Genomic DNA, 19,633 nt, shown 5'->3' with positions numbered 1-19,633 from the left:
CCGGGAAAAGAATTTTTTATTGATAATCAGCAGCTCAACAGACAGACTAACATTGCAGCGTATATCCCCCACGTGCATACCCACAGGCAGCAAGAAAAGAGCTGATGGAATCTTTCTATGTGAGTGGAAGATTACATTCCATAGACAAGGAATGGAGAATGATGGGTTTGCTGTTTATATACAGGACTAGGACAGCATCCTGGGTTCATACCCTAATTTTTTGGAATTTAAATGTGTCTTTCCAAGAGCCATAGAAACCCTAGGTGTCCTTGTCTTTTACTTAGAGGTGTCTCCAAGTTCTGGTCTCATCCCTTTTGACCTGGGTTATGATGAAGAAAGGAGAAGGTGGTACAAGGTGAGGGTAGAGAGGGGCCAGATCATGTGGCCCTCATAGGCCATTGGGAGGAATTTGGAGTTTATTTAACTTGAAATTAGTTACCCAGTTGCCAAGCCAAAAAGTAAGCAATCCTTGACTACCTGATTATCTACCTTAGTATATTGACAAGTTCTATTGATTCTGTCTCCTCTTTGCTACACTAAAATCTGATGGTTTCATTCCCATGCTTACAACTTATCCATGACCTCCTATTGCTTTTAGAATAATGCTCATAGTTCCTAGTAGTGTGATTGACAATGCTCTCTCCAATCCAACCCTTCTCTTCTTCTTCAACTCCATCTTTTCCAACTCAAACCTCCAGCCGACACTCTGATTCCTCCTGTTTCATTTCTCTCCTCTTTGATACTTGGTACATGCTCCTTTCTTTGAATGCTACATTCTGACCCTACACTACTTCCCGTAAATGTTTGGCTATCTCCTGTTCATCACTGGTATTGGCTTCAATGTCTACTTCAAGGTGTTCTCTGATGTTAATTAGATAAGGTGGTCACATTGCATGTTCCTATAGCACTCAGCACTGGCCCTTTGGGAAGATTCCACATACTCCATTGTAATTACTACTTAAGTAGTATGTCTCTTCTAAGCTAGATAGTAATCTCCAGGCACAAATGTAACATTGATTATTACCTGAATAAAAAAAATAAAAGAAACCATATTTCCTATATCCCATAATTTGAAGGATGATCTGACAAAAAATGGTTTGTGATTTATTATTATGCTATGCACAGTCACAGGTACCGCTATCAGTATGTGATCTTGGTATAAACTAAGAGTTATTGTAGCGAAATCTCACAGCACAGAAATAGAACCCACATAATCCTTTCTTGTTATCCCTAGTTTAGAGCAGGCATGGATGGTTTGCATGCCCTCTGGCCAGCATCCCAATACTGAGGCATCCACTCTCATAGTGCTCTAAAGGTTTGTGGGATTGAGGGCAGGAACATCTATGTGACTATGCAACAGCACACACTCCCCAGTCAGAGTGGCCTTGTTAGAAATGGGGAGCTTCCAGGGCTTGTGTTAAGCTGTTCTGTTTGGGTAACTTCCCTACTGAGACTTCCCTCTGCTAAGAAGATGCCAGGCCCTTCCAGATTTGGCTTTGTTCCTATTTTATTTACTTTGCAGTTAATTAATCATATTTATTAAAAATACTAATAACACCTGAAAAAAAGACACCAAATTTTGAGAGAAAAAAACACAGATAGTCCTACTAAAAATATACATGCTATACTCTGGCATGCAAAAAAGGTGGTAGTCTTTCTTTTTGGTAACAGTTCTCACTTCTCTGAAACCCTCCGTTTGTGACAGGGGAAAAACATGTCGCAAAAACATGTTAAAGGAAACTGTTAGGCTCTTTTAGGTGGCCCCAGTGTCTTTTGGGTAAATACTCAGTAACTGCCATGTCTGAATTCCCTGGGTACCTCTTCTCCAACTTTTAGCCACTCCTGCTTCTTCCATAAGTGGCACTTGCAGGTTTTAAAAAAAACTTTTTTTTAAAAAAAAAAAAAAAAAAAAAAAAAGTTCATCTGTCCGTCTTCCAGGAGAGGGCATATACTGTCCCCCTGGCTTTCAAAGAGATATTCTTGCTCTACTGGGGATCAGGTTCTAAAGTCCCCAGTCAATGAAAATTGTGATCTCTTTCAACAAAGAGGCAGACTCGCCCTGCACACAGACACCCCTCCCCCCACCCCCATCTCTCCCATACCACACAGGGGCCCTGGGAAAATAACTTCAGAAGGCCCCTCCTCTGCTGAAACGAACCACCAGGCCATTTTTAGTCAAATGTGGCCATCTTCTTGTGGCAGCTGTAACTCAGACACAGGAGCCAGGAAATAAGCCCCACTGCTCTGGGATTCTCCCAAATTTCTCTGGGTGATTTCAATAGGTTGTACAGAGTGAGATCAGGTGGTGAATTTGGGGATGGGGGAAGGGAAGTAAGGCATATACAAGAAAAAATATATAATTACAGAGAAATAGCAGGAGAAAAGTGAGGCACACAGGTACAGAGATCTCAACATGTGGGAGTTAGAGGCATAAGAAGGAAGATCACTCAGAGGGGATCCCAATGGAAACTACTCACAAATCCCTATTTGGCCCAGGAACAGCCTCACCTGGTCACAGAATCCAAGAAAAGCTCCAAATGGTGGATCAGGTGACTCAAGGAAAGGATGACTCAACCAGGAACTCAAAGGTGGTGATAAGGACCGAAAAGGCAAGGACTGAATGTGCCCAGACGTCTGGACCTGAGGGTAAGACTGGTGACAGAATCTGTCATTTGAAAGCTCAGTGTGGGTCTCTTGTGCATCAGGCACAGCGTTGGTGGACATGAGAAGTTAATATGAGAAGGAGGGAGCAATGCAGGGAAAGACGATGAGGTGTGACAGGAGCACCAGAGAGGGCACAAATACCGGTTACATCTGAGGACTTTTTGTTAAAGAAACAGCTGTGATTACAGGGTACAGCTGACCCCAGCTGGGACTTAGGGCACAAAGACTATTAAAAGGATGTGTACTCAAGGATAGAAATTTAATAAAATTAATAGTTTTTACTGCCTCATCAAGAACATTCTTGAAACTACCTTTTTTTTTTTCCTGGTGAGTGACAATGCAATAACCACTCCTATGGTTTGGAGACACTGCTTTGATTTGTCCTAAGGCACCAGCAGTTCTTGATCCACATGTAGAGAGATCTCCATAGTGACAAAGCCAAAAGACACCTTATTATGAAAAAAGTTTTGACCTCAAAAATCTCCTAAAAGGGTTTCCAGGACCCCTCAGGAGTTTGTGACCTCACTTTGAGCCTCTGGTCCAGGGGTTCAGATGACTGCTCTCTCATTGGATGTCCTGCTGCCCTGAGTGGGAGAAACCCAGTGATGGACACACAGGAGGGCACCATGGAGGCTCTAGAAGACATGCAACCTCCAGCCTTCAGCTGCAGGGTGTGCAAGTTTCCTCCCTGGACCTCTGTGAGATTCCCCATGAGACTTTCTAGGGCGTGTTTTCTGAGATCTGAACAGAATGCCATTTTTTTTGAGAGGTCAGTAATGACACTTCAGATGTGAATGAAACAAAGAGTCCCCAGGACCAGCCCAGCACGCCACCAAGAATCACACAAGGTACAGATGAGGGACTGTAAGTCTCAGAGTGTGGTCTCTGGAGCCCAGATTCAGAACTGTTTTACTCTAAGCAAGCATTTCTCAGCCCTCTTTTCATTATCACTGCCCTAGGGAGCCCACTTGCATGTGTTTTTTTACCTAATCAAGAACACACACCCCCCATGACATTTTAATTTCACAAAGATATTCTATATTGATTTAGGGACTGCATATATTTATTTATGCCTTATACATAAAAAAGAGTAAGATTATCCCCCCCCCGCCCCAGGAATCAATTTTGGGGCAGCATCACCACTACTGAGAATTCATGCACTAAGCATATTCTTGGTACTTTACTGGAAGTTCCCAAGCCTTAGATGAAGTTTTTTCTTAAGTCCCAATCTCCATGCTTCTCACATGACTTATCTGGGAAAATTGGGAAGAGAACATCTCATCATAAACACAAACATAATAGTATAACTGGGCACAAGCAACTGATGATGTTGGCATGCGCTGACGAACTAGTCCATGCTAATTCATTCTCACCATGGCTACTATTATGCTCATTGTAATCACTGTCCTTGGAGGGGAAAAAGCTGAACATCCTTCTGTTTGTTGATGATTTTGGTCATTAAGGATATTAACCCTCTATATTTTACTATATTGCAATTTTTTTAATATTGTGGGGATGTTTTCTGAAGTGTGGACATTTTAAAATTTTTTAATGGTCAAATCTGTCTTTTACCTTTATGATTTCTGGCCTTGAGTTTTGGCTAAGAAATATTTTATATCTAAAGCTTATAATAATCTCTCTATATATATTCTTCAAGTCTTGAAAAACCAGGTTATAAATTTGAAAAATAAAAGGCCTAACTTAAACGTTAATAATTTAGTATATCTTTATTACTTCATTATTCAACATTTTAAATTTCCAAGTAAAATAGACAAACAGTAAGATAAAGTAAGGTATAGGGATGCAGGATTTCCTGACAGCGTGGAGACAGGGAGCATCAGAAGAAAGGTCACTAACAGGGGAAAGAGGAGCTTCATTAGGGCCCCCAATGGAAACTACTCACAAATCACTATTTGGCCCAGGAACCACCTCACCTGTGCCTCAAATGGTGGATCAGGCGACTCAAAAGAAGAATAACTCAACCGGAAACTCAAGGATGATGACAAGGGCCCAAAAGGCAAGGACTAAATGTGCCCAAACATCTGGACCTGAGGGTAAGGCTGGTGACAGAATCTATCATTTGAAGGCTCAGGGTGGGAGGGTTTCTCATGCAGCAGGCACAAGGTTAGGTGGACATGAAAAGTTAATATGAGAAGAAGAAAGCAGTATAGACAACAAGGGCATAAAGATAGAGCAAAGATCTGTTGGTTTGAGTGGTTGTTAGAAGAAGTAAGTGTATCCCCTGGGTGCAGTTGACCTCAGCTGTGCTCTCTGGACTCACATGACCACTTTCCAGTGCCTACTGTTTACATTTCTATTGGTAGAGTCACCACTGCTCCACTGAGTCTGGGGCTCCTCTCTGATTTAGGGTGACCCAGTGAGGAGAGTGTCACCAATCCCTAAAGTGGACACATTCTCAGTAGTATTTCTTACTAGTGGATTTCTAAAAGTGAAATCAATTGGTCAATGAGTCTGCATATTTAAAATGAGCATATAGTGATGACCAAATAATTGCCACTTTAGGCTCCCATTAACGAGATACGGACACCCTCTTCCCTACTCCTTCATAACTACTAGAAATAATAAGACTTTTCTGTGTTTGACAAATAAAAAGCATGGAATGATATTCCACCAATGTTTCTCTTTGAATTTCTTTGCACCGTGTATGTGGTTAAACATGCTGTGACAGGTTGTATTACTGCTCATCAATAATTCAGAAGATTATATATCCCTGCTCTGTGTACTCAGGGATGGCCATGTGATTTGACATGACAAAGAAGTGTGAGCATAAGTGAGAGGGTCAATTCCAAACCAAATCTTTAGGAGCCCTGTGTTGTCATTCTCTGCCATGGGGCCAGTGATGTTCTAGACCAGTGGTTCTCAACCTTCTGGCCCTTTAAATGCAGTTCCTCATGTGACCCAACCATAAAATTATTTTTGTTGCTACTTCATAACTGTAATGTTACTACTGTTATGAATCGTAATGTAAATATCTGATATGCAGGATGGTCTTAGGCGACCCCTGTGAAAGGGTCGTTCGACCCACAGGTTGAGAACCACTGTTCTAGACAGAGGCATCTCTGTCCTAGGCTCCATGAGTGTCAATGGTGCAGGACCTCATCTAACTTGTGATCAATAAACAGCATGAGGGAGAAGTAAACCTGTGTTTTTCTAAACCAGTGTTTACCAAACTTATTCTAAAAAGGGACTAATAATAAATAGTTTCGGCTTTGCTGGTCTTACAGTTTCTTTGCAGCTACTCAACACTGTCATTGTAGCACAAAAGCCACCAGAAATAAATATATATAAACAAATGGACCTGGCTGTGTTCCAATAAAACTTTATTTACAGAAACAAGCATTGAGCCAATTTGGCCCTCAGGCTGTAGTTTGATAACATCTATAAATAAACCACTGAAGTTTGGGATGATCTTAAATGACCAGAACCTATTTTTTAATAAAATTTTTATTAGAATTTTTTCTTTTAAGGATCACCTATGCATATATGCCTTTTTTGTTAAACCTTTTTTAAATTTGAGTTAGACAAATCAGTTTATCTTTTCCAGTATTGTTTATGCCAGAGTTTTACAAAGTTGGTGTTCTTGGCCTCTACCAATCAGAGGCCAATAGCACTTGCCTCCCAGTCATGACAAAAAAAAAAAAAAGAAGTCCCAACATGCCATATAGCCCCTGGATGGCAAAACCACCCAGCATTGAGAATAACTGCTTTATGCCCTGTACTTCTGCCTTAAAAAGCCTTTCCTATATAATATGTAAAAGGCTAATCCTTTATTAACTCTTAGCATTTATATTAAATGTATATATACACATTATTATACATATTACTATATATAATAATTTGACATGTTGACTTCTGTAATATTTTAGCCTTCCTACCTATTAACATGAGCTTGCTATTTTTACTTGGTCAGTGCTATGATTTTCCTTTCATAAGAATTCATATCTGTCTTTCTCCAAATTGAAATAAAGACAAGAAATATTACTTCAATGTAGTTGACATATAAAGCATGTAAATGTATGTTTCCAATTATAATTGACTATTTTTTTTTTAGAAAAGAAAAGAAAAAAGGATGTCTGTTCAAGTTCAACAATAAGTGGTCAGAAAAATGTTCCCCAAAAGGGTAAGTGAGGCAGAGACTTGCCCTCAGGTGCCCCAGGGCCCAGGCCTGCTGCTGAAAGCTCCATTCTCCCTCTCCTCCTCCGCATTCCCTCCTACTGTCCTCGTCCTCCTCCTCCTCCTAGGTCTCTTCTCCACTCCAACTAGGTGCCAGAGGTGACACAATCCCAGTGAATGACGTAAGGATTGGTGCCCCGCTGCCCACCCAATCTGTCCACCTTGTGCCCTGGCAACCACTCTTCAACACAGTACCTACCTATAGAGACCCAAAAACGATAAGGAAACATGACCGAACACATAAGTCCAATTTAATATAAACGTCTACTTTCTTCATTCTAGGAATTGGTGAAAACCCTAATCTAAGCAAAGCTGAGCGAGTTCTCATTTCTGGTGGGACCGATTTTCTCTTCCTGAGTTAGTCAGGAGTGCAGGTCTGGTCTCTGTGGGTCAGGCTCTGCTTTGCTTCTGTCCCTCTGAACTCTTGTGCCTCCTGGGTAGCCTGTCCTCCCCTCCTCCTCCTCCTTTCTCTTTTCCTCCTCTTCCTATACTCACTTTTCTTCTGCTTTTATAACTTACTTCTTCAGCATTCTTTCTTGTCTCTCTCTCCTTCCTCTCTGGCACAAGCAACATTGGTCTTTTTAGTCCCATTAACTTAATATTAAAGTATAGCAGGTGCTATTCAAAGTGGGGTCTACAGACTGGTGCCACCTACAAGCCTGTTTGTTGCAGGTCTGCAGAGCTTGTGAACCAACTGTGACACTGAACACACTGTTTTTGTGGCCACACCTACCCAGTGGAGGCAGCAGTGCACTGATTTCTATCCTGGTCAAGCCCCTGTCTCATCACAGGTCACATGCTGAGTAACACTGGTGTGATGTGTTTAAGGACAAATGCATGCACCATACCTGAACAGCTTGAGGAATTAACACAAAGCAAGAGCCCATGTGTACCCAGCACCAAGTCAAGAAACAGAACATAATCCAATCCCTACCCACACCCCTTGGGTGGCCACCAGCCTGATTTCTCAACACATAGGTTCCTTTGTCCCTGCTATTTCACAACACACACACATACACACACACAACCTCATCCCCATCCCTCCCTTTGCTATACATCCTCAGGCCTCACCTTGACTAGAGCATTCTCCACCTGCAGGCAGGAGTAGGGCTTCCTGTATTTTTTTCTCTCTGGTACTTATCACAACTGTAATTAACTGTCTGTGCAGGTTCTGTTCACTGTGTGAAAGTCAAATGAAGTCAGTAAGTGGGTCAGTCTTGCTGTTTCCCCTGGGCCTCACACATTTTATGCTTAAGTAACTGTCAAGTCATCAAAACCTTAATCATTCTTCCTCATTCCTCATCAAGGATGAATACCAACAACATCAGGGCCTCCATTTACCCATATGATGCCCCTGTGAGCTAGGAAACGGTGCTCCTTCCTCAATCACACTCCCCACGCCTCTCAGAGCTGATTCCTGAAGCCACAGCCTTTTCTGCCCTCTGCTGGAAGCTTGCTGTAGGAAGTGTACAGATGGATTCTGCCTTGGATGCAAATCAGATCCCCGCTCAAAGGTGGAATCCTTGCTCAGTGCAAAACCCACACAACCTTATACAGAGGCCCCGACAACAATATAAGTGTGTTCATCACTTTACAATTGTCAAATCACTTTGCTCTACATTTTATCATTTAACCTTCAAGTAAGTATGATTCAACTCATTTTATAGTTAATTAGAACAGAAAAAAAACTTGCATAAGCTAAAAACCTAGGTGTTCAAATTTCAAGTGCTTTGTTTTTTACCAAAAAAAAAAAAAAAAAAAAATCCCTGGTCTTTTTAGAAAACACTAGTTTAGGCAAGAATCCAGGCAAACACTGACAGTCCCCACCAGCATCAGCTTCTCCTGCCTCCTTAACATTTCCACCCTGGCTCTGCCTTCTGAGTTAACAGTGTCCCTGTACTGTTATCAATTATAATTATATTAGAGAGTCTTGTTGAGGCCCTTTGGATGGCATGGGAAGAACATTAAACTAGATGGTATGTCTGGATCCCAAAGCCAGCTGCCCCTCATAAAATGTGGTGACCACCAGGAATTCCCTCTAGATCTAAGTCTGCGTCCCACCTATAAAATGGGGATCATTGTTGCCTTCCCTGTTTCACAGATTGTTGTGAAAATAAACAGTACAATGTGTGTGCTGATCATAAAGCTCCCAGATCTTTCCCCAGGTAGTGTCTTTCCATATAATTTTCACCTAGTGCCCTTTCCCTATGTTCTGTAAGAATTCCTGGAGTTAGTCTTCCCATTGTTAATTGTTTTGGTTTTTCTTTTTTTCCCCATTCTGCTCTTCCTTCTCTCCGTGAGGCTTTTCTTTTCATTTCCTCCACAGTGCTTTCTGTTTACGTGGACTCTCTTTGTTTTTTAATTGCTCACTTTCATAGCAGGCTCCTCCTATTGGCTCACAGTTACTAATGGTGATCTAATCCACATTGGAGTGCTCCAGGCAGGGTTCCACCCTTAAAGGCCTTGTTTGCTGAAATAAGTGAGGAAGGCTGAGCCAGACACAAGATTTGGGGGAACACTTCAGAAAGTTGTTTCCCTCCCTTAGCAGCAGGGTTGTTGATTCCGAAGTACTGGGGACACGAGGTCCCCATGACTCAGTGAGCTGCCTGCACCAGGTAAAGGAAGGCGTGCTGCTTATGCTCATGGAAAGAAGGATTCATGAGAGAGAGAGAGAGAGAGAGAGAGAGAGAATAAGGATTAAGTAACGAACTGTGCTCTTTGTCCACTTTCAGAAAAACCCAAAGATGATACTGTGGATTTTCAGTCTCCTATACTTCCTGTGACCTGCGGTGGGGAGACGGGGATTTTACATAAGGAAAAAATGGAAAAAGGTGAGTTCCTTGATATTCTGCTCTTGGAACCCCTAGACCAAGGGTAGGGGTTGTCCAGACTGTGGGCCATATAAGTCCCAAAAAATCATTTGGTCTGGCCCTACCAAGGCATTAGGACTGAGTTAATTAAGTGATTGACCAAAAATAGGCTAACTTTTAAGCTGACAATTTTATATGGCCCTCGAATGATGTCATAAATATCCAAATGGTCCTTGGCAGAAAAAACGTTCCCTGCCCCTGCCCTAACCAAGGAATCATGAGAAGGGAGGAACATACCAGGGTGTCTGATTGTTCAGGAAATGAGCCCTGCAAACCAGGCTGCAGAAAAAACGGAAAATAGTGTTTGTTAAAAAGGAATTTTCAAACTTTTCCTTGCTGTGGTACACCTGGCGGCCACTCCCCCAAAGGAGTCATCCATCCACGGACCCTAGGACACTGATCACCATGTCCTTGCCACATGAAGGTGTCACATAAAATACCAATTCTCTCCCAACCCCTCACCACTCAAGCAGGTTTTAGGGCTTCCTTCAGTCTGAGAGGGAAGGAACCCAGAGTCCCTGCTACTGGTTCTGCCTCCCAGGGAGTCTCCCTGAACCCAGAAAGTTAGAACACCACAATCAGGGGGTTGGAGTTTAGGATGAATTCAGAGGATGGAAGTAGATGGTGGGATGGGCTGTCTTTGTCTTATAGGATCCTCAGAGAAGTGCATTCAGAATAAGGAGGGAGTTTGGTTCACACCAAGAGAATTTGAAATTAAAGGAAGAGGAACAAAATCAAAGGACTGGAAGCGGAATGTGCGTTGCAAAGGACAGACCCTACAACGGCTGATGGAGGTATTATAAGGACAGGGGACAGATAGGTGATGGGTTTAATTCCTTGAAGGATGAGGGAAATGTCAATAGCAGAAGTGTGAAGAAATTCCCATTAGGATTCCACAGCATGATTGAGAAAGAGGTAAACCTTAGTTTAAAAAAAAAAAAAAGATGTGTGTTATAAAGCTAAAAATGCAGATTGGTGCTGATAGCGAAGAACTTTAAGTGCAAGCAAAGGATACTGAAGTCAGGAGAGATTTAAGTAGCTTTCCCTGGTGGTATTAGGTAGAGTTGGCTAGAAGGAAACTGGATGAAAACAGACCTCAGCCATAGCTTCCCAGTGTCCTCCACCTACTAAACGCTCCTCAAGACACTCTTCCATCTGGACCCCTCATTGAAATGTTTCCAGCCCATTCTGTCCATGGTCAGTCTCTCCTCTGTACTTCCCAGCACACTATTCCATCCCGTGAGCAACACACTAGGGTCCTAGTGATCCCAGCACAAAGCCTCTCAATTACACTCAGAAATTATCACGGGGATGAAACCACAGGATTTTATCTAAAGAGGAAGAAATACAAATGAAAAGAAATGGATGGGGAAGGGACTGAGAAAAAAAGACTGACAGGTCTTGGATTTGAGTAATAGGGGAAAATGATTTTTTCAAGTCCAGAAGAAGAACTGATTGGAGAAAGGAGCTCATTTTTCTTTTAGACACGTAGGATTTGAGACCCAGTAGGATGTCCAGGTACAAATATTCACTAGGAAGTGAAAACTTTGATAATTACAAAAGAAAAGTCTCCAGAATAACCTAATTCATTGACCTCTTCTCTCTTTCAGAAAGGACTTTTGTACTGTCCTTCAAGAATAAGTCTCAAGAGAGAGGTAAATAGAAAGTGAATTTCTACCACATTTTAATCACCAAGTTGCCAACTTTTCATGTTCAAAGGCTCATCCTTGAATCCTGGAGTTTCCCAGCTCTGAGTGACCTTCACATTTAGACACTGCGTCTTCACATTGACTGTTTTAGTGTTCTGATACCTGTACATGCCACCGTTATTTTCATAGCTGATTTGAGAGAAGAGGGCAAATAACTCTTTAGAATAAAGATCAGGACAAGAGCTTATGATGTATATGTTGTAAACAAAGATCTGGATATTTGGATGATGGCAAACACAGGGTGTTAAAAATTGAGTGCTCTAGTTTGAAAAGTAAATATGGTGTTGAAATAGATAAGAACAGAAAGGGAAAGATGATCATTCTTGATTGAACTCTAAGTCATCCTAACTCAACATACTTTTTATCAAGTGCATCAGAATGGAAGAATGTGTTTGAACTAAGCTTTGTATCTGCAGAGCCTCTCTCCAGGTGAAAATGGCAGTCCATTGGCTATACCAGTTGCTTTTCCGTAGCCTTCTTTACTTGTTTAGATGCCTCCTCCAGACACAAGTCCCATTCATGGGCTTCTCATTAGATCTGAGCCTCCAGCAGAGGCAATGGTGTCACTCCCATCTTGCCCTGTAGGCTAGCTTGACCCTTGGCTGGCTCCATTCAAAGTGTGTGAAACAATGGTCCCCCAATGCCATTTCTTGTATAAGCTGTCTTTTCCATCCTGATTTGAAACACCTTTATATGTACAGGATGCTCATTGTAATAGCAAAAAAAAAAAAATAGGGAAGACTACAAATATCCATCAGTATTATAAAATAACCTAAGAGATCTACAGAATGGTATTTTTTAAATGCATAGGTGAAGATTCATCCTTCAGTCAATGGAAAGCCACACACAGGTTTTGAGATCAGGAAAGCTTTTGGAAACTCAAACTTGTAGTACTATGTTTTGTTTATGTAAATATGTAAGTCTATTCCTTTAAAAAATCTAAAAGAACTAGCTATTATGGGACAGGATTATAGGGGAAATTTGCTTTCCATATTACACATTTATGTACATGTGGAAATTTTTGTAACCAGAGAAAAAACAACAATAAAGATATTTAAAATCCAGATCACTAATTCATGGCCCCAACATTATAGTTTCTTCTTACTCGTACGTAGTGCCACATGTCAGCTCATGATAGCCAGGAGGTCACTTGATCCGACCTTCCATCCTACCTAGAAGGAGCCACATTGGGATAATGAGAATGAAGTCTAGTTCTGACTTCAAATAGACTAACACAGGCCTTTCCCTGGCCCCATCACTCTAGACTTCACTGTTGCTCTGCAGTAGACCGAGTCCCACTGGTGTGGAACTCTGTACGTGTGTACCATCAAGACACCTGATGCCAGTACTGCAAACTGGCTTCCCACAATGGGTGGTTGGTGCAGAGTCCTGGCTCAGAGCTTGTGAGAGCCTCCATCTCCAAGGGCCTAGTGTACAGGCAATAGTTGCTATTATATGGGAATGTCGTGTGGGGCTGAGGAGGACAGTTAACAATAGGGTGAGGATTCTCTTGCTGGAGCAGGGCCTATATGGTTTGGACTTCCTACTAGGGCTGAGAGAAGGAACCCATAGCTTTAAAAATATATATTTATAAGCCCATAGCTTTCTTATCAACTTGCACAGATGTGGCAAGAGGGTAAGAGGGAGGGTGGGGCTTGAAACTGTCAGTGGTCACCACAAAAACCAGAGTCAGACTCTTTTTAGAGATCATGGGGTTGAGGAATTGTATGTCCTTTCTCTGTTATTTTTCTATCATATCATGTGTGCTTGAAACAATTTCACTCCAGAGTATATGGGGGCGGGGGGTGCTGGTGGCTCAGGACTCTGGATCCAATTAGAGTCTTAACTAGGAAGAGTGGGTAGGTTCACCACACCTTGAAATCTGCACCCTGGTCCAGAGCAGGCCAGGCATCCGGTCAGAGAGCAAGAATGGCCATGCAGTACCAACCCCAAGGACAAAGAAAAGCAGACTGGACAATTCAAGATGGGAAGGCCAGAAAGATCCACCGGACTTCAGGGTGGAGGGATCCCTCATAATGAAGTCCTGGGGCCCAGTCAATGGAGAGAGCTGCTGAGAAGCCTCCTCTCAGTTACAAGAGAGATGAACACCATCCCCAAATCAAAGGGAATTTTCACTCTGGCTGAGTGGCCAGTGTTGAAAATGGAAAAACATTCCCCTCGCTAAGCCTTTACCCAAGTCCTCATGCTTGTGTTGTGGATAGTTGAGGGTAGTGGCCTGTTCCAGCCCCTTGGATCCTTTCCTCCAGCTCCTGGTAATCTGTTTCCCACCTTTTTACCTCCCGCCATTTGTCTGAGGGGGACAATGCCACAGATGGGCACAGAAGGATGAATGCCACTTCCTGGCTCCTTCCTTCAGCACAGAGAAAGTGGTCTCTTGTCCTTGTGGAGCCCATGCTGTCTGTCTGGGGTGGAGTGGAGGGAGAGGGGGAGTGGGGAGCCAGTAGCAGAACCAGTGCTTTACTCAGCAGTGAAGATGGTGTTCCTCACCTAAATCACTTGCAGAATTTACTGGATCCCATTTTAAAGCCAGAAGAAAGATCCATATGAGTCTCAAGCCCACACAATGACCCATTGCACAGCAGCTCTTTGTGTCCTTCTGTCTGTCAGCCATAGCCTTAGGGAAAGTTCTGAGTGGCCCACAGGCTTGCCTGGGATGGCACCCAGCAGGTGGGAACAGCTCTGACCCCAGGTAGGCCTGAGTGCCAGTCTGGCTCAGGTACTAAATTGCTTCCCAGACTTGTAAAAGAAGGGAGTTGTCTACAGCCATGTCTTCTCAAATTTCACATACCAACCACCTGGGATTCTTTAGAATGCAGGTTTGATTCAGTAGGTCTGTGTTTCTAACCAGCCCCCTGATGACACTAAGGCCACTGGTCCTCAAACCATACTGTGTAGAAAAGGCTTCCATGACCTTCCAGTCCCTTCTGGGACAGGCAAGGACAGTGTGTCCCAGAGCCCCACAGTGTTAGTGCTCAGCGGATCTTGCTGATGCCAGGCGTGCCCGCATTATCTCCTTTCCAGTGGGAAAACTCAAATGAATGTGAGGTGTGCTGCGGAGAGGGACAGCTGCTCTGCTGTGATGCCTGTCCACGAGCCTTTCATGAGGACTGTCACATCCCACCCATGGAAGCTAAAAGGTTAGTGAGACGCAGCAGCCTCATGCACACCCTCTTCCGGGTTCTGCCTCTCGTCCCTCAGTTCCAGAGGGAAGAGCAGGCCCCATAAGCATGGTGGGCACAGGTGTACTCAGAGCAACCTGATGGGGCACATCCTCTGTCCCCTCTGGTGTCAGTGACAGCCTGTGTCTGTGAGGCTAGGCTGCCACTAACCCAGGGAGATGTCCTCTCCTAGGTTTGCAGCACAGACTCCTGTCCAAGGGGGTGGAGATGTGGTCAGTGGTCTGTGCTTATTCAGAAAAGACAGGAAACATGGCCTGGTTCCCTCATTTTGCTACATTCTCAATGGGCTAATGGGGCCCAAGGCCCCCAGGGGTTAAGGCCCAGCCTCCGACACTCAGGGCTCCTTGTGCTCCAACAGCTCAGACAGGGAAAGGAGAGCCCACCACTCACCCTGATACCACCTTCCATCCACTGACCCCCAGTTGCTACCCTCAATGGAAAGAGGGTCATCAGGTCACACCCCACCTAGGGGTCTTGGAGACTGGGAAGTGTCCCCTTCAAGCTTTGGCTGTGTCCACCAGCCACTGCAAGGAGGAACAGTGGCAGCCATAGGAATGGTGGCTGTTTCTGAGGTCTTGCCTTGCTCACCTATGCCAAACCTCCCAGGAGCCCATGGAGTTGCACCTTCTGCAGGATGAAGGAGTCTTCAGGAAGTCAGCAGTATCTCAGGGGATCTGAGGTCCTGACGAGGCAGATGGGGCCTGAGGAGCAGCTGGTGAGTCAGATTCAAACCCCAAGATCTCTCCTTTCTGCTCACATGTGAGAAGTCAACAGTCTCAGGCTCAGGGGACAGGCACCTAAGGGTGTCTGGCTTCAGAGGACCATAATTCAGTGCCCAAAAATGGAGTCTGAACAGAATTGAACCCACTTCAGCACACTTTGACAAATATGGTTGGAGGGCCTGTGTGTCTGCCTGTGCATGCATGCTTGTCTGGACACAGGCTCTCTCCGCTGTCTACCTGCTGCATTTCCCTTCAAAACCCTCTTGATGTTTTACAGAAATGTGAGTTCCTCCTCTTGAAGGCCTACTGTCACCCACAAAGTGCCTTTTTTGCAAAGATCCCACGTAATGTAAGTGTCACATTGGATGATTCTCATCCTCCAGTCATCTCTCTGGCGAAAAATTCAATCTGGAAACCTGGAATATGGGTCCTGCAGAGGCTATTGCCTGCAGGGAGCAGAACCTTCAGCTGCAGATGCTGGAGTGGGACTAACTCCACCCCACTGTGCTAGCTTCATCTCCCTTGGGTCCTAGTTTTACTGTCTCTACAGGGCAATGTCTTTCTTAAGGATAGCTTACAGATTAAGAGCTCAAACTCAGCTGCCAAACTATGGGTTCAAGTTGCAGCTCTACCACTTTTTTGCTGTGACATCTTAGATAAGTTACTTAACCTCTCCCTCCCTCAGTTTCCTCATCTGTAAAATGGTAGTTATTATAGTACCTATCTCATAGGGTTGTTGTGGCATGTTATTACCATGGCAGTTCTCAGAACAAAGCCTGGCATCTAGGTGTCAGATGGTATTATCATTACCCTAGAAATAAAGACTTGCCTTATATTTAAGTTGGATCCATCCCATCATGATGGCTGTGCTGACATCATCCCTTTGATGACTTTGTCCCTAGATCCGAGATTATGCCGAGCCCTTTAAGGAAGCCATGTGGTTGGACTTGGTGAAGGAAAGGCTGACTGAGAAAGTGTATACAGTGGAATGGTTTGTACGGGACATACGCCTGATCTTTCACAACCATAAAACTTTTTACAAGGTGAAGTAGAAAGGACATGTCCTGCTTCCTTCTCACATCCTTCCTACTTTCCCCTAATTTCTGGGATGACAAAATTTTTCAAGAATTGTCCTCAGAAGACAAGGATTACAGGGCTGAATGTCAAAAAGAGCCACATGCAGGACAGGGAAGGATCCTTGTAAATGGTGCCTGAAAAAAATCCACCTCAGTTCCCAGACTGGCAGGCTGGTCCCACTGAAACAGTCAATTTCCCCCAGCCTCCTTGTTCAAACTAAGAAGAAGGGAAATTTATGTTTCCATTATTCTTCATGCCCCAGGACTATAGAAATAGATGAGTTAATTAAACAAGATGAAATAAATTAAACTTCCAGGATGCGCATGCTTGGACTTACGACACCCAAATTTCCCAGTGAACTTAAACATCATCCAAAATTGTCCTCAGCTCTTATTGTCTTCCACCTTCCTTTGTAGGGAGAGACAATTAGTCGGAGTATTTTCAATTTAAATCTTTATTGTTGAAAGTATTATATATGTCCCCCCTTTTTTTCCCAATTGACCCCTTCTACCCCTACCCCTACCCCAAGACATCATTAACTTTGGTTTCTTGAGTATCTCCTGGTTTTTACTCTAACTTGTACAGACATTTTTGGGGAGGTAGCTAAAGAAGATTCTCACCTTCACCCAGCCTCCCTCCCTCCCTCCTGCATGCCACAATTCAGCATGTTCATAAGCCACAAATTGTGCCTATACATGGAGCTGGAGGTAGCAGAGTGGACCTGGGAATGCCTTCGCGCCTGACAGTCTTAGCCTTGGAGAACAGGAGGTTCATCTTTCCTTCAAAGAGTGGGCTTTCAAGAAATGCCTTTACTTTACCTACCAGTATGTAACACCAATCTTTGGCTTCGCAGTGATCAGAATCAGGTCTTTAGTGCAGACCACCTGTCAGGTCCAAGTTACCAACCAGGCAGAGTCTCATTCATTTCAGTGTAGCAGCAGCACCTCCCCACCCATTCTACCTGAGTGCTGGAGTGATTGAATGGTCCTAATCCGATGTCCTTAGGTTGTAGGCAGCGGGAACAGCATCAGGTGTCTGACTGGTGAGGTCAGACCAAACCTGGGTTCAACATCCTGGGTACTTGGGTTCTGGCTAGGAAAGAATTCAGAGCCAAGACCCAAACTGTAAGAGAACCTTTATTTGGTAAATCTTAGAGGTAGAAGAAGTAATCCTGAAAGAAATGGGCTTAAGAAACATGTTCTAGAGATAAAGAAGGGGCCCTTGGAGCTAAGGAGTAAGAAAGCAATTGGTAAGGTGCCTGGGATAGGCGAGAGGAAGGGGACAGAAAGGAAAGGCACAGGTTGCGCAAGCTCCTGGAAGGGAGAGCACATTGGGTCCTCCTTCCTAAGGATTTTAAGGGAGAAGATTTTAGGGGAGGCCCAGGGAAAGATCTCTTCTAGAAGTAATCCATTGCATTTGTTTTTTAGAGATGGCCTTATTTAAGTCTTATTTTATTCTTTCCATTTTGAATACTTTCATATTATTTTTGCCTATATTTCTTTATTTCTCTCTTCATATCTGTGCATTTGCTGTTTTTTCTTTCAGGCTTCTGCTTTGGGTCAGATAGGACTGGATTTAGAGGCAAAATTTGAAAAGGATCTCAAAGAACTGCTTATTTTTCGTGGAGCCAGTGAGAACAGTCTCCAGGCTCCTCCTTGACCCCATTCTGGAAGGACTGAGGCACCTCCACTTCAGGATTCAGATGATGTGACCTTGGTCATCCTTAGATTGCCAGTGAGTCTGGGAGGTGATTAGTTGCCCCCTTGACTCAAATCTAAGCCCTTCATAGCATCATCACACCTTCTACCTCCTTTTAGTATTTTTTTTTGCAACTAAAAAATTATACCTCACACTTAAAAAATTGAATACTTCTTTAATACCATTAAATAGCCATCATAGTTCACATTCTCCCCATTTCTTATAAATATTTTTACAATTGATTTGTTTCAATCAAGATTCAAACAAGTTCCACACACTGCATTTGGCTACTCTGTCTCTTAAGTCCCTTTCTATTCTGTAAGTTTGCCAACTTTATTCCTTGCCATCTATTCATTGGAGAGCCTGGGGCTCTTAACCTATAATTTTTTTCATATTCTGGGCTTTTGTACACTCATACCACTATGAAAAAATTTATTAAGTTGAATTCTAAGTTTGTATGGAATCTATTTTTGTTTGTTACATATTTAATATACCATTGCAGATAGTATTTTTTTAGGATTTCACATGTGTATTTATAAATGAGATTGGTCTATAAATTTTTGTATTTTGCCATAGTTAGGCATAGCGTTATCCTTACTTGGTAAAATAACTCATAAGACTTTCTAACCATTTTATATGTTCTGAAATAACATATAGTGTTTTAAAGTCATAAAATTATGTAGTCTAGAGTCCTTTAGAGAGGAACTATGACTATTCTCTCTGTTGTTTTTTTTTTTCATGGTGATTAGACTATTCAGATATTCTATTGCTTTTTTAAATCAGTTCAACTTTTATATTTTTCTAAGAAGTAATCCATTGCATTTGGGGGTTTTTTATAGTCGGCCTTATTTAAGTCTCAACTTATTCTTTCCATTTTGAATACTTTCCCTCTCTTTTTTTGGCCTATATTTCTTTATTTTTATCTTCTATTCTGGAAGCATTGTAACAGTTTTTAGTTCTTCTAATACTTACCTGAAAGTTTTCCAAGTGTATTGTAATGTTTGTTTTAAATGCCAGAGCCAAAAATAAAATACCTTTAATGTGCCACATGTTTAAACTAAAGTGTGTGTCCCTCTTGTACCTGTCAGCTCCCTAATTCCTGTCTATTTGCTATTCATTATATTACTAACATTTGTATTTTTTACTCTAATTAATTATTTTAATTGTATTTGATTATATGTCATTATTTTGTTATTTTTATTACATCAATTATTTATTTGGTAACATCAAATTTTGTGTTATATCATAATCCATAGTCATGAAAATAATAGTGATGTATTTCTGCTTTTACAGTTCAGGTTTCCCCACTGGTCTTTTCTTGCATGACTTTTCCATACTTCATTTTTGTTCCATCTTTCAGTCAACTGAATTATATTTTTAAGTAATTTTTAAAGAATACATGTGTGGTATGCTTTCTTTGCATACGCAGAACGCCCTCTATTGTTTTCATCATTAACCATTTATTGTACTACAATATACACTGAGTGGCCAGATTATTA

At 42.5% G+C, this 19,633-nt stretch overlaps 1 protein-coding gene across 1 annotated transcript in view; it reads left to right on the top strand.

Annotated features, from left to right (window-relative positions):
• Positions 1–19,191, top strand: part of SP110 (SP110 nuclear body protein) — a 32,936-nt gene extending 13,745 nt beyond the window's left edge. Inside the window, exons 10-20 of the mRNA XM_006760408.2 lie at positions 2,497–2,646; positions 4,587–4,718; positions 6,737–6,805; positions 9,591–9,689; positions 10,380–10,522; positions 11,339–11,383; positions 14,480–14,595; positions 15,244–15,352; positions 15,637–15,708; positions 16,262–16,402; positions 17,982–19,191. Coding sequence (XP_006760471.1) covers positions 2,497–2,646; positions 4,587–4,718; positions 6,737–6,805; positions 9,591–9,689; positions 10,380–10,522; positions 11,339–11,383; positions 14,480–14,595; positions 15,244–15,352; positions 15,637–15,708; positions 16,262–16,402; positions 17,982–18,095 — 1,190 coding nt within the window. The 3' untranslated portion in view covers positions 18,096–19,191. The remainder of the gene's footprint in view (positions 1–2,496; positions 2,647–4,586; positions 4,719–6,736; positions 6,806–9,590; positions 9,690–10,379; positions 10,523–11,338; positions 11,384–14,479; positions 14,596–15,243; positions 15,353–15,636; positions 15,709–16,261; positions 16,403–17,981) is intronic.
• The last annotated feature ends 442 nt before the right edge of the window (positions 19,192–19,633 follow it).

Source organism: Myotis davidii, unplaced genomic scaffold (assembly GCF_000327345.1).
Source record: "Myotis davidii unplaced genomic scaffold, ASM32734v1 scaffold370, whole genome shotgun sequence".
Lineage (NCBI taxonomy): Eukaryota > Metazoa > Chordata > Mammalia > Chiroptera > Vespertilionidae > Myotis > Myotis davidii.
This window is presented reverse-complemented; position numbering and strand designations above follow the sequence as displayed.